The sequence below is a fragment of the Thunnus thynnus genome, chromosome 5 (genome assembly GCF_963924715.1).
Source record: "Thunnus thynnus chromosome 5, fThuThy2.1, whole genome shotgun sequence".
Taxonomy (NCBI): domain Eukaryota; kingdom Metazoa; phylum Chordata; class Actinopteri; order Scombriformes; family Scombridae; genus Thunnus; species Thunnus thynnus.
Genome location: NC_089521.1, coordinates 28,274,099 through 28,288,301, shown reverse-complemented (window position 1 = coordinate 28,288,301; position 14,203 = coordinate 28,274,099). Strand labels below are relative to the sequence as shown.

Here is a 14,203-nt window from a genome sequence, read left to right as displayed (position 1 = left end):
GATATGATCAGTATGAATATTTTGCAAGATTGCAGGTATGTTCATTAAAATATTTTCTTATTGTGTTGATAAAAATGTAAGGTAAGGTGGCATAACATTCTCTTTAAATGTATTTGCAGTTATTACATCTCATTAGTAGTATATGGGAGACAGGGCTGAAAATTGTGAGACACAAAGTCATAAATTTTAAGATAATTCAAACTTTTTACTTTTCAAGTAAAGATTATTACATAGTAAGAGAAATACTAAGTAATAGTTATCAGATAATAAGTCAAAACATTTATATTATACTTATTTTTTATATTATATTAAAGTTTTATATTAAAATCATTATAGTAAGTCAAAACTGTCTTATAATTTTGACTTGAAAAGTTCTGATTTTTACTCAGTATCTGTAAATTTGCTCTTGTAAATCTCATAATTTGAATTAGTAAGTCAAAAATGTGACTTTTTATGTCATAAATTTAACTTACAGTAGTGTCTCCTCAATTTGACCGGATACAATGTGCAGGATTTTGGTACCATTATAACCACAAAAAAATGTTAATCATGCATTACTTACATTTTGGATTTTGCAGATAGGTTTTGTTTGTACATTTTGCAACTTTGCAGATACGTTCCTCATGATGTTGGAATTCAGGTGGCATCACATCTCTCTAAAGTATTAATTTGACTCTCATATTTCTCATATTTTTGACTTAACATGAGTTATATATATATTTATCATTCCTAACCTTTCATTTGTTCCACTTTTTCTTTTCCTGGCATGAATGGGCTTCCATAAGATTATGAAGAATAGCATACATATCCATAGATGACATCCAGACCATAGTTACAAGAGAAGGAACAGCACACAGTAGGTTTACTCAGTCATGACCTTTGAGTAATCTCTCTGTAGGAGGGAGAAGAGACAGAAAAAGGCAGATACATAGGCGCAAGAAAGGACAGAAAGAAGTAAAACATGTATTGAGGGCAAAAGGAGGGTAGAGAGAGAGATATGCTGGGTACAGAATAGAGAGAGAGAGAAAACAGAGGGGCAGAGAAAAGAGAGGTGATCGAGAGAGAGCAAGGACAGAGAGCGAGAGAGAGAAAGAGGAGGGGGGTGCTTGTTTTCCCCTCTCGCCTCTCCCTCTGGCTTTAAAAAGTGAAACAGCCCTTTGAAGAGAAAAAAGAGAGGGGGGCAGTCCTGTATTCCCATCCAGCCTGGACTGTTAGGAGCATTTAGTGTGCCGACGCTAACCCAGATACCAGACACAACACAGAGCTGCAGCCAGAGAGCCAGCTGAGGACCTGACAGACCACAGGCATGAACGACATCAAGCTGGCCCTGCTGGGAAGCCAGGGGGCTGGGAAATCAGGTGAGAGGCTAGAAGTGGTTTTTATTTTCAACAGCTAAAGAAAAAAATACCTCTGGTTCATCAGTCAACATCACTGTACTGTATATGATGCATTTTAAAAATGCTGTAAGCTGCTATTAATCTGTGCTGACAGTGTGCAAGAGTCTTTCAAAAGGTAAATATATTATTTTGGTGCATAATAAATAGCTGTTTTAGTATTACCTTTACCTTATATTGTATATTGAAACAGAACAACAGTAGTGTTAGACTTGTTTACATTTATTTGAGTAAAAATTACGTGCAGGGAGCTTATAAGTGTAGTGAGCTTCCTGAAAAGTAGAAAGGAAGCTGAAAGGCATCACACCTAATTTTTATGCTGCAACTAACAGATTTTAGCAGATTATTTTCTTGCTTAGTCATTTAGTCACCAAAATGTCTGAAAATATTCTAAAAGTTTCCAGATTTCAAGGTGATGTGAAAAAACAAGTTGTTTTGTCCAACCAACAATCCAGAGCTCAAAGATATTAATTTGTTACAAGAATATAAAACAGAAAAGAAAAAAAAAAAAGTTAAATCAAATGGATATCAATTGATTATTAGATTTGTCTGATTAACCTTCCACCGGTCGATTAAGCAATTAACTGACAAATTACTGTAGCTATACCTGAGTTAACACGCTTGGTTTCTCCTCCAGATAAATGAGTTTCATTACAATTATGGGACTGTAGGTTGGTGATTTGTTTAGATGTAATAAACATGAATCCATCTCACAGATCTGTGTATGATCCTGTCCTGCATATTTTGGGAGGATTTAGTCTTATCAGAGTCTCCTTCAACAAGCAGTGACTGTTCTGTACTGTGTGTCGACCACAGATGTAAAAAAGGGAGTAAAAATCAGTTTGAGCTCAATGTCTGAGTGAGTGTGTATAAATATTTAAGACAAAACTTTCCAAATGTGTGTTGAACAGCATTGAGGACATTGAATTAAAGATGGACCAAAGGGTGAGGTGGAATGCTTAATGCTGTTTGCGGTTGTTTTGATGTTTTACTAAATGTCCAGAATGACATAATAATGTAACATGATCTGCTCTGTCTGGGGGATTTTAAGATTTAATTTATCCAGGAAATCTGTGTGAATGTTTTTTGAGACAAAACAAAGTGCTCCATATTTTCCCAGAAGCTCCAGAGATTTGTAACTTTCTGGTCGAAAAACCTGTTGATACTGCTCATATAGTAACTGTAACACATCATAACCTGTACAGGTCTATCTGAATGATGGCATTGGTTTCTATTTCTTCCTCTATCATTCTCTCAAAGGAAACCTGAGGCTTATGGATATATCCTTAGATGAACATGTTACAGTGTTTTCAGGTGGCTGAATATACAGTTACTATAGTTAACTAACTAACTGCTAACAATGTTCATTGTTTAAAGTTCATTCTTGACAGCCTGGTCGCCAGAATAAAACGTTGGCATTGTACGTTTCTGCAAACCACAGAAGCGTTGAGTATCTACGCTTCAACATGTGAAATACATAGCATATTAACATTTCATCAGTATGTATCATAACAACATTTCTAAAGTGACGTAGTTCACATGAGATCTATATGAGCTGACTTTCTTATTAGGAGGAGGAGGGGTCGGTGGATGGTTAGGAAGTTTCTTGGCAGAAAGTTGGAAATCAGCAGAGAGCACAGATCAAGACCACCTCGAAAACAATGCCCGCTTCCTGTTTCAACTGACAAAACCAGGTGTTTTTAGTGAGACGTCGGGACATTTGCAGCTGTTTTTATTTTATTTTTATTTTATTTTAACCCAAACCATGATCTTTCCCTAATCCTAACCAAGTGGTCTTTGTGCCTAAAGCTAACCAGACCTTAACCATAGCGTTGCCACATCATATAACATCATTATTATGGCCAACATTGAAACATAGACATTCAACGTATCCGTGGTTTGCAGAAATGTTCAATGCCAGTGTTTTGTTCTGGTGATTAGGTTGTTCTTGACCTTAAAAACAGCAGTCTAAGAAAAACTGGTCCTAAAGTGAAAAAAGTGAAAAAATAAAAAAATAAAAAAATCATCTTTAAAGGCTGATTTAGCTAGTTTGAGGATGTTAAGCTAAGCTAACTAGCTGCATGTTTTCATGTAAGCTAAACTTCCCTTTTCACCATGGATTTCAGTTTCATGTTACATAACAAGAAAAAATGATTTATTGGCTTCAGACGTTGAGGTTTAACTGAAATAATGAAATTACAGGAAATCTCTGCCTTTGGAAGACCTTTGTAAAATTAAAACTCATCTGTCACAGAGCTGATTTAGGCCGGAGAAAGGAAATTACGATGTATTAAGGTTTTATCCATCAGAGTCGGCACTCTTTTCTGTAGGCGATCTAAAATACCCCACCACTGGTTTAGTTTATGTTGTGACTAAATAGATCAGCCTTTTAAGTCCCCATATTTAGTGTTTATAAGCAATAAAAACATTTAATAAATGGTCTCTAACATATAAAGTAACCATTAACAGATATAATGACATTTTTAAGTAACCACTTAGTGTCAACCATTATAACTTCTCTTATGAAGACATATTTTATATTATTACAAATGTCATTCGTTATACATCAGCATCAAGTTATAGATGCCCACAGGAGGAGTTATAGTTGCTGACAAATAATTTAATTAAGTTAAATAAATGTTTAATTAATTAAACACTTATATCTGATTACAACTACATTATAGTGTGTTATATGTCATTTATTAACAGTTTATACACAGACTGTAAGTGCAAAAAATGGGGACTTCAAGTAAAATGTTTCCAGGACTTTCAACAGTTAATGTGACTGTACCTGAAATCTGCAAGGTCAAGCACATTCCACGTTGTATTTTTAAACTTGTAGTGAAAAATGCTGTCGAGGCACGCAAAGGTGGAAGTTATAGGACCTTTGTTGCTGCCTGGCGTCTTGTTGCATGTATCAGTATTCAATCTCTGTGGTGGTGGTTAAGACTGACTGGCTCCTTGCTGTGTAAGAGCTTCATAAAACAATGGGACATCCCCAGTCTCGCTGCGTGGCAGTGAAGCAGAGTTGTTACTGTGGAGATGCTGTGTGTGCACGTGTGCGTCCTGTATGTTTTTTTGTGCCTTTTGCTGCTTTTACTTATTGCTATTGCTATGCTGTTTTGCTCACTGCTCTCCAAATAAATCAATTTTAGCATGAAGAAATGTCCCAAAAATATTTGCTAATGGGTCTTAATGTCTTGCATGTTTCATTGCCTTTGCTTTTTTAAGAAGGCGTGTGTGAATTCCTTGCACCTGTTTTACTCTGTGTCCATATTTATGTGTCTCTATAGCCTAAGTATAACCCCTCCAGAGGCCCATGACCATCATCAGCAACAGTGCTCCAGGGTTCAGCACTTGAAACTTCAGCCTTTAATTGAAACTGATTGTCTGTGGGACCAAAACTGGCTCACACAGTCAGTTTTATGTATTGCTCGCATTCTGGAGGCGAAACAGAGGGGAAATATAACCATTCCTCTTGCCAAATATGCACACAGACCTTCCAGTAAAGCCATGCAGCCTCTTTAATGTGAGGCTACAGTTTCACCCCTCCAGTCCTAGAGACTGTTGGCACGGTGTTGAGCCTGCAGGAGTGAATGAGAGTCATTTTCTCCCCACTGCTGCCACCTGTGAGGGATGAGTGTAATGATGCCATGATTCACTTAGTTGTTTTCAATTTCGTCTGTTTCCTCCAGCTGTCCTTGTGCGGTTCCTGACCAGACGCTTCATCGGCGAATATGCCTCAAACGCCAGTAAGTGTTTCCAGATTTGATGAAATGAAACTTTGGTGAGGATTTGGTTTTGATCCCGGAGCACAGAGTTTATCAGCAGACATCACCGATGTTGCTGCTTCAGTCACTTAGAGGTGCATACATTTTATCTGAGCATCCATGGGTTTAAAGATAATAGTTTGACATTTTGGGAATTAAGCTTAATTGCTTTTTTGCTGTGAGTTAGATGAGAAGATTGATACCTGGTTGTTATCAATCTTCTTATCTAACTGTTGGCAAAATAAATAAACATGTTTCCCAAAATGTTAAACTATTCCTTCAAGACACAGATGAATTTCTGGTCTAATTTCTGTTAATGTTAATCTGTTAATCTCACTAAAATTGTTAATTATATAATACATCAGAATACATCTCCTGTTATTTTACTATTTCTAACATTGTATCTGTCAAGCCAAGTTAAACTCAAGTTGACAAAAATTCCAAACAAAACATACATGTAGCATATCTATAAATTTATACATGATTAAAAAAAACAACAGAGTACAAAACACACAAAAATAGATTCATGTACATCACTCAATATTTTTAATCAATATTGCAAGGTTATTTATTTTTGACCATTTCTAATCCTCTTTGCAGATTCCCTTTACCATAAAAGGTTGTCGATCGATGGCAGGCAGCTGAATCTGGAAGTTTTTGACCCCTGCTCTCAGGTACAACATCACAACACACCTAACATTGCTAAGCTATCTAAACTTATAGGATAGGTTGACTACATATTTTGTTTTTAATTGGAAAAGCAGAGCCCAGAGTTCTTTGTTTCCTCTTACATTGCATCAGATGGGGGTGGAAATGTACTCAGTGCTTCCTGCCTTGCGTGCATGGTTGACCCTAAAAAGGAACACAGTACAGTATGTTTAACCAACGAGTATCTGACTGACGTTTTCCAAGAACCTAGTGTACACCAAAGTAATCCTTATGAAGGTAAATTTAATATACAGTTTGAATGATTGTCAACAGTTAGAGGCCAGATCTCCACATTAATTAACATTAATTTTCCCTATGATGACATCATTGCCAATATAAAATGTCTACAAATCCTCACTGTTGAGGAAAAGCCTGCCATCTCCAGCTAGTCGAGGGCCAAGTGAAGCTCTCCCATAATTAGCGTTATCTTTCAGTTTATCCACTGTTGTTGAAAGACTTTTTAAAGCCCAAGTATGGTAGAATTTTCTCAATCCACCAAATATGATAAAACTCTTTGGCAAAAACATAGTAATGTCTGGTTCTGGAGCTACAAGGGTCTCACATAACAACAGTAAAACACTGGACCGACTCCAGGCTGCCGGGAAAACAGCGGTTCACGCTCATGACCTGGAATGAACTGTGGTCAGATATTTACCTTGGGTCGGCACGTGTACGATTCGTCCTGCACATAAAGTCGGGAATCCAAGGGGATTTATGAGAGTATCCCGAGGCGATGTGTGGCAATGGCTGTGTCTTTGAAGAAAAGAGCCACACCAACCTGCCTACTTCTCCTTTAACAAGACCAAAGAGGACTTTTACTACAAAGTTAGTGTTTTATTGGAATACCCTCAGGCTCAGCAGAACAAGAGCTGGTCATTGTGTTTATCGGTTAAACTCACTGTAACACTGTCGATGTCCTGCTCTTCTGACCTATGGTGCACAAAGAAACTGTGGAGTCAATAAAGCGAGAAGGATGAGTGGGTTTTTACAGTGTCGAGGGCTCAGACATGTCCTCGGGCTCCTCGTCCCTCCTGCACTGTTTACCTCTCCTCAAGGTCACTAAAACTTCTTCCTATTCTTGTTCTGCACATGTTGTTCAGGGAAGAACAGCAGTAAAAACAGCTCTGGAAGAAGTGTAATACACAGTATACTTACCATACAGTACATACAGAAGGTAATGTAGTGAATACTGTGAGGTTCTAGCTTGAATATATTCCTGATATGTCATAAATTAAAGCTGAATCACCTTTTTGAACAGAATTAACTATAAGAAATGTTGCTCGGGCAGATTAGTGAGATAAAGAACACAACAAAGTGTCCTACATGAGAAAATAATGCACTAGTTGTTGACCAAGTCCGTTATTTTCTGTATCAGAACGTGTTGCTGTGCATTATAATAAGGACCATCAAGAAAAAAAAAAGGTATGTTTTGTAACGATTGCCATCTTTAAAAGTTTGTTTGTGGTCAGTTAAACTCATGGTTAAGTCCGCTTCAGCAGCTGGAATAATCTGGTAACATAGCAACAAGCAGAAGTAATGTTGCTATGGTTACCGGCAGTTTAATATATGTCCCACGCTGATTTAGAAGAGTGGTTAAACTGTGTATAGGGGCCATACGACCATATGACGTATTCTGCCTTCCAATAAGAAGTAATTTATTTTACATTGTCACATATTTTAGGAAATAAAAAAAAAAATCTTTGTGTTGTTAATTTTAAAATTTGTCCTTATATTAGTTAAAATCATTCTCAGCATATGCTTTGCCACTTAAAGGATAGGTTCACAATTTTTCAATTCTGTCTTAAAACAACAGTCAGGTCCCCATATGAACACTGAAAGAGGTTTTCGTCGCTGTAATCATTCCTCCTGTTCATACTGGCTGTTAAAAGATCCCCTTGAAATGTGCTTTCAATGTAAGTGACGAGGGCCAAAATCCACAGTGTGTTCACACAGTCATTTTGTGTTAAAAAAATACATTTAAAAGTTTATCTGAAGCTTATATGAGGCTTCAGCAGTCTGAGTTAGTCACATCAAGTGGATATCTGCCACATCTGCCACGTTTTTTTAGCATCAAAAAGACTGTAAACTGTAAACCCTTTTTGTGTTTCCTCGGACAGTGTTTCCCTGTTGAGCTGCGGTGGAAGTATAGTAACAAAAAGAGGGACTCTGGCACTAAAAAGACTGAAATCCTGGAAGATATCTACTTGATTTGACTCATTTGGACAGCTGAAGCTTCATATTAGCCTCAAATAAACTTTTAAATACACATTTAAATACAACCCGTCCTTTAATGCTGGTTCAAGTCCCCCTATTTAGCATTTATATATTTGATTCCCAAAGCTGACGGTGACCAAAAGTACCAAACTGCCAAGTAGCTGGTCTAAACCTCTTGTTGATTAGTTAATAACTTCTAAAAGAACAAAACAAGCCGTACAGAATATATTCAGGAGTAAATTCATGTGTTGTCCTTGGCAGAGCTCAGAGGCCAGGTGTATACTGGAGGAGCCAGTGGACTGGGCAGACGGTTTTGTGGTGGTCTACAATATCAGCGACCGCACTTCCTTCATCAACGCCAAGAACATCCTGCAGCAGATTCGAGAGGCACGCACGGACAACTGCAAAGGGTCAGAAGCATCACAGTGAGGGTATTTTATTACGACGTGAATGAGAGTGTAGACAGAGGGGAGCCTTGCTATCCTACAAGTCACTGCTGGGTCTTAGAAAGTGGAGAATTGGTGGATTAGAGAATCAGAGATCCTGTTTTATCAGTTTCTGGTGATATTTTTATATAAAATTTTCAAAAGTTCATATTTCCTGGTTTCTTTAGTCTTAAAGGTGCAGTATGTTCTAGCGTTCTAGAGGAATGAACTTGGCAGAAATGGAATATAATATTCATAAGTATGTTTTTATCAGTGTATAATCAACTGAAAATAAGAATCATTGTATTTTCGTTACATTAGAATGAGCCCTTTATGTCTACATAGGGAGCAGGTCCTCTTCCACGGAGCTCGCCATGTTGCACCGCCATGTTCATGTACAGTAGTCCAAAACGGACAAACCAAACAATGGCTGTGAGCGGGCCCTTCATGTGTTTCGCAACCACCATAGGTTCTCCTACATGCTTGGAAGAGGAGGGGGAGGGGGAGGGGAGGTGTCCAGTTGGTTGCAGTCTGCAACCTCACCACTAGATGGCACTAAATCTTACACACTGATCCTTTAAACTGAATATCTTTGGTTGTGGGTTACTAGTCAGGACAAAAGAAGACTTTTAAACACACATTTAGGCTTTAGGAATCAGTAACATTTTTCATAATTTTCTTTCATCAACAACTAATTGATTAATTGATAAAATAACTGACAGATTCATTGATAATGAAAATAATTATTCTTGAAGAATACATGAGAGATGTAAAGTAGAGCTAGGATACTATACAGTCTGAGAATTTAAAGTATGAAGCATAAAATTACAAATTTGCACAGGTAAAAAAAAGTTTATAGCAAGTTTTTAAAACAGATACGGTCCAGTAGAAGTGCTATTTACCTCTCTATATAAGTGCTATATAACCTCTTCTTTCTTTCATTTTTAGTGTATAAATATAAAGGGATCTGTACAAAATAATGAATGTAAAAAAGTGTAATAATCATAGTCTTCAGCTGACACATTTTCAGTCAGTATAAACTTGCTTTGGTTTGTCATTGCTTCAAAAGTAATGACTGATTATTATTTATAATTTATTTACATGTGTATTTGAGTTGTATAAGTTGAAAGTGACCAAAATAAACTAAACAAAATACTTAAACTTCTTGGTACCAGAGAGTTTTTTCCCTGTAAAATTGAAAATACTGAAAGACACATATGAGGTTGATTCTAGGTTTTTTTCAGCAGTCCACATTAATCAGAAGAGTATGTCTCTGTTTCAGGGAGGTGGGGGTTCCTGTCTGTCTGGTGGGTAACAAGCAGGACCTGTGTCACGCCCGGCAGGTGCGAGAGGACGAAGGCCGCTGCCTCGCACAGGAGAACCACTGTCACTTCCAGGAGGTCTCAGCAGCCGAGAGCTACCAGGACATCGCCGGCCTCTTCACCCAGCTCATCCGGCAGGTCATGGACCACCTGAAGTATCGTGCCGACCGACGCCGCTACAGCGGGTCTAAGTCTATGGCCAAGCTCATTAACAATGTGTTTGGCAAGAGGAGGAAGTCAGTGTGATGGTTCCATAGAGGGACTGTTAGAGGTTGTGTAAATGGACCCATATTAAAGGGAACTGGCCGAGAGGTCACATGCTGTGTCAAGGCTGTGTTCACACTGTAAGCAACATGGATAATTATGTGAAAGGATGGGGTTGTGTCTCTAAGGCTGCAACTACAAAATGTACAGAAGAAAGTTTAGTTTTTCATAGTTTTGCTGCTTTTAACATTGACTTTCATATGTTAAATTGCTTTGATGAGTTATTCAGCAAAATACGCCAAACTTCTCAAATGCATTAGTGTTCAGTGTTTTCATCAGTGAGTCATAGCATTAATATGGCCTAAAATGATCAAAATTATGATTCAAATCAGAAAATATGTGATTAAACAGTAAGAAAATAAGACTTCATTACTTCATGTTTTTGGTACAGCAGCAGGAATTCACAAAGTATTGAAGTTAAATAGCAAAACCTACTGTTGACACCAAGAATAAATGCAGCTGCTTTCTGAACATAATTTCTTGCAGGTTTGTTGCTTTTTTCATTTACAAACTGCATAAAACTGGGAAGCTTTGATTTGCTTCTCCTCCGTCTTGCACTATTCAGACAGAAACTCCAAGACTCAACACAGAGGCATGTCAGTCTGATTAGCTGTCGATTAGCCAGTGACACTGAAACTCAAGCCAACTTTCTTAAATCAACACACGTGTTGAACGTTCACATAGTTCCCCCTGAAACTCCCTCGTCGATGTGCTCACAGTGTGAACTTAGATTTACTAACAATTCCTACTGATATGCAGCATGCTGAGTGAAAATATCAACATTATATATGATCTTTGAAGATGCCACATTCAAGCCGTACTTCAAGCATCTCATTGCAGTTGTGCACTGTGATTGGTTCAGTCTATTGTACAGTACCATCACTGTTAAAAATGTGTAAATGTCTGCATAGTAATGTGAGGAAAAACGTCCCTTCAGTTCACTGTTGTGCAGCATGCTTCTCAGCAGAAAGTGTAATGTCTTACACAAGGTGAAAAAAGCCAGTTTTGATGCATTTTACTGCCACTTTAATGAACTTTTTATAGACATATTTCTATTTTTTCACTGTAATGCTACTCTTTGGAAGCCATTGTGTTTGTTAATAGTTGAAGGACATATAATATGGATTGTAATATCTCATATATATATAAGGTAGCCATGACCGAAGGCATCATTTATCATCATTCACAAGCGCAGAAATGTATGTAATCATGTCATCTGGTACAGTTGTGTACTGTATATATTTATTGGCTAATTCATTTTGGTGTTTATTTCATTTTTCTTATAATCAGAGGAATTGAGAGACAGTGTGAACTCAAGACTTTCAAACTCTATAAAACTATCATACCAATTACGGGCATGAACTCATTTGATTTCCGTGCTGTTCTTCTTCTTCTTATATCCAGTTATATCACCATGATGCTGTCAAGAAAGAATGTACCACACATCATGAAAATTAAGTTCATGCATGCAGTGTGTTTTTTTAGATGAATGTTCCTTTTTGTAAATACTGTAAAAACACTGGCTGCTCCAGAGGAAATTAAAGTTAAACATTGCTTAATAAGATGCCTGTTTTAGTTCTTGAGAGCGGCTGCCGTTTCGCTCTCAGCTTAACTTTAATTAGATGATCGTGAGAGAAGGCATTTCTCTAAAGCCTCCAGGAAAGAGGAATTTCCTGTGTGTAACTGCTAAAAATAGTAGGTTTGGAGGCAGTTGCGCAGGAAAAGTGAGAAACTGGCCATTGTTATACTAAATTTTTTAGCCTCCAAAACAGAGTCATGTTACCAATGTTCCCACTAGATGGCAGCACATTATCTAAAGATCTTACCACTTGACTTCAATTGATAGGCTGCTCTTTTGTTTCCCTTTCTGCAGTTAATGATTTCCTGCTGAGAGGGTCTAATCTATTAAACACTCAGTCAATTTAAATTACAGAGATAGATCTAGGAACAATGAAATGGAAAACAGGAGAATTGGACTTCAGGTAGGGGACATTTTGGATTGACAGAGAGTCTGACATACAGATAATGAAAGAAAAGGAAAGACAAGTTCAGATATAAAAGATGTAGAATAAACACAAGGAGACAATATAAAAAGACGTAGGAATTACAGCACAGCTAAAGTGCAGTGTAAAATATGAATTAATAGTCTCAAATTCAATTTCATAAAAGGCAGTTGCAAACAGAAAAACCTTGATTTAAAAAAAATAAAATGTGGAGCAGATGTCAAGTTTTCTGGGAGCTGCATAAAAACTGAACGATGCTCCTCGTTTGGTTTTGACTTTGAGGATAGTAAGCAAACCTGTCCCAGATGGGTCGCAATATGTTGATCTCTAAATGTACAGCATTTGATTCACATGATTTTCAGTCTATTCATTGACCCCTAACGTCCTGTATGGAGGTATTTGGATTGTTTCTCAGTTCATTTATTTAGATTTTTTTCTTTAAATTGTCTATTTGGTTAAAAAGCCTTTATTTAGAGCACACAGAGCAGAGAGAATAAAACAACACATTTAGATTTGTCGTCCCCTCAGAATCACAGACAATATAGTAAATAAGGGGCAGCCAGGTAGTTGGTGTTGGTTGTCATGGCAACAATAAACAGGAGGGCGTCAATTGCAGCTTATTCTTTAGGTGTATCTGAAACATCTCAAAACTGTGATCAATCAAACTTTTCTGGTTTTAACACTTTGTCACTACTGAACATTGCATGTCAGGTCAAGAAAAAACATCTTATGTCTTTAAAGCTACTTTTGACATATTTTTTAAAAAAAGCTTAATGTGCCAAATTATCCAATAATCATGTTAATTTGGTGCAGTTCAGAAGGAGCCTGTCGGTGCAAATAGATGAAATCTTTAACACATTTTTTGATAAATTTGTCTCTTCTGATTGCTCAGTGCCTCTTTCACACATCCATGTAGGGAATAATTGGTGAGGAGCGAACAGGAAACACGGCAGTCTCTTCATGTTCATCATCATCATCACAGCACAGGTGGCAAATGAAAGCTGAGTCTCTGCAGGAGTCTTTTTCGCTGTTGTGTGGGATCCTTGAATGAAGCAAACACTTTTCTCTGTCAAATATTATTCCCTCTCTGTATTGAGATTATTCTTTAACTGCCTTCCTTAGTCCCCTGGTACACCTACACACAGAAACACATTTTACACACATTTAAACACATTGAGGTACCCTTTCATGTTGATGCATTTTGGTTGTTAACGTTTTTGTTTTTAAACTAATGATCCATGATATTTTCAGAGAGATTTCTTCTTTTTATAAGTTCAGGAAAGACATTTTTCCTTCTAAAAACTCCTCTAAAAAACTCCTTTGCTGCACAGGAAGTCATGCATTTTACATTTTCCAGTGGCAGCAACAGCAGTTTGCTTTGAACAAATAGAAAAAACTATGTGCAGTAGTTGGCAGGAGCAGCTGTAACCAGCGTGGCTGAGCAGAAAGAGAGAAGAGCTCCACCTACAGAGAAGAAATCACAGTGCCACCGACTGTGTTTGACTGACAGGTCATTTCTGTGAAGAGCAGTGCAGGAAAAACCACTGGTATTACCGCTCAATGACGAAGATGTCATGAAAATGCACATTAAATAAAACACAAATGCTGCAGATTTCCATGTCATAGTGCATGTGTGAGTGTGTAAATCTGTGATGGTGAAAAATACACTTCATATAAACTCTAATTTGATTCCTCCTCTTTTCCTCAGTCTCATTTTTTTCCCAGAGAAATGGGCAAACAGACGGAGACAGAACCTCCATGCGTGGCCTTGTAGCTTCAGGTCAGTGATCTTATTTGGCCCCTGCGTGGAGGAAGAATTGGTTTTGGCTCAGCTGAGGACAACCATCCGAACCAAGAGGATTGGATGCTGCTGGGACACCGCGAGAGCCAATCAGAAAGGCCATCGATCAGTTCCCCTTAATCTCACAGCTGGTGAGCACATCCTCACTCCAATCTAAAACTCTGCAGCTCAGTCAGACTGACAGGGGATTGGATGGCTTCCAAAGTCTTGAACCTCTGTAGAAGTGGGTCCACATTAGAGTGGGAGCAGTTTTTCTACAAAATCACATACTTGGTTCTCACATCCTTCTCTGCAGCTGCAAT

At 37.7% G+C, this 14,203-nt stretch overlaps 1 protein-coding gene across 1 annotated transcript; it reads left to right on the top strand.

Moving 5' to 3' along the window:
* Positions 1-495: 495 nt before the first annotated feature.
* On the top strand, positions 496-11,655 carry LOC137183459 (ras-related and estrogen-regulated growth inhibitor-like protein). The gene is made up of 5 exons (XM_067590542.1): positions 496-1,358; positions 5,090-5,146; positions 5,765-5,838; positions 8,348-8,496; positions 9,794-11,655. Exons 1-5 carry the CDS (start codon positions 1,307-1,309, stop codon positions 10,077-10,079), a joined length of 618 nt encoding a protein of 205 aa, XP_067446643.1. The 5' UTR covers positions 496-1,306; the 3' UTR covers positions 10,080-11,655.
* The last annotated feature ends 2,548 nt before the right edge of the window (positions 11,656-14,203 follow it).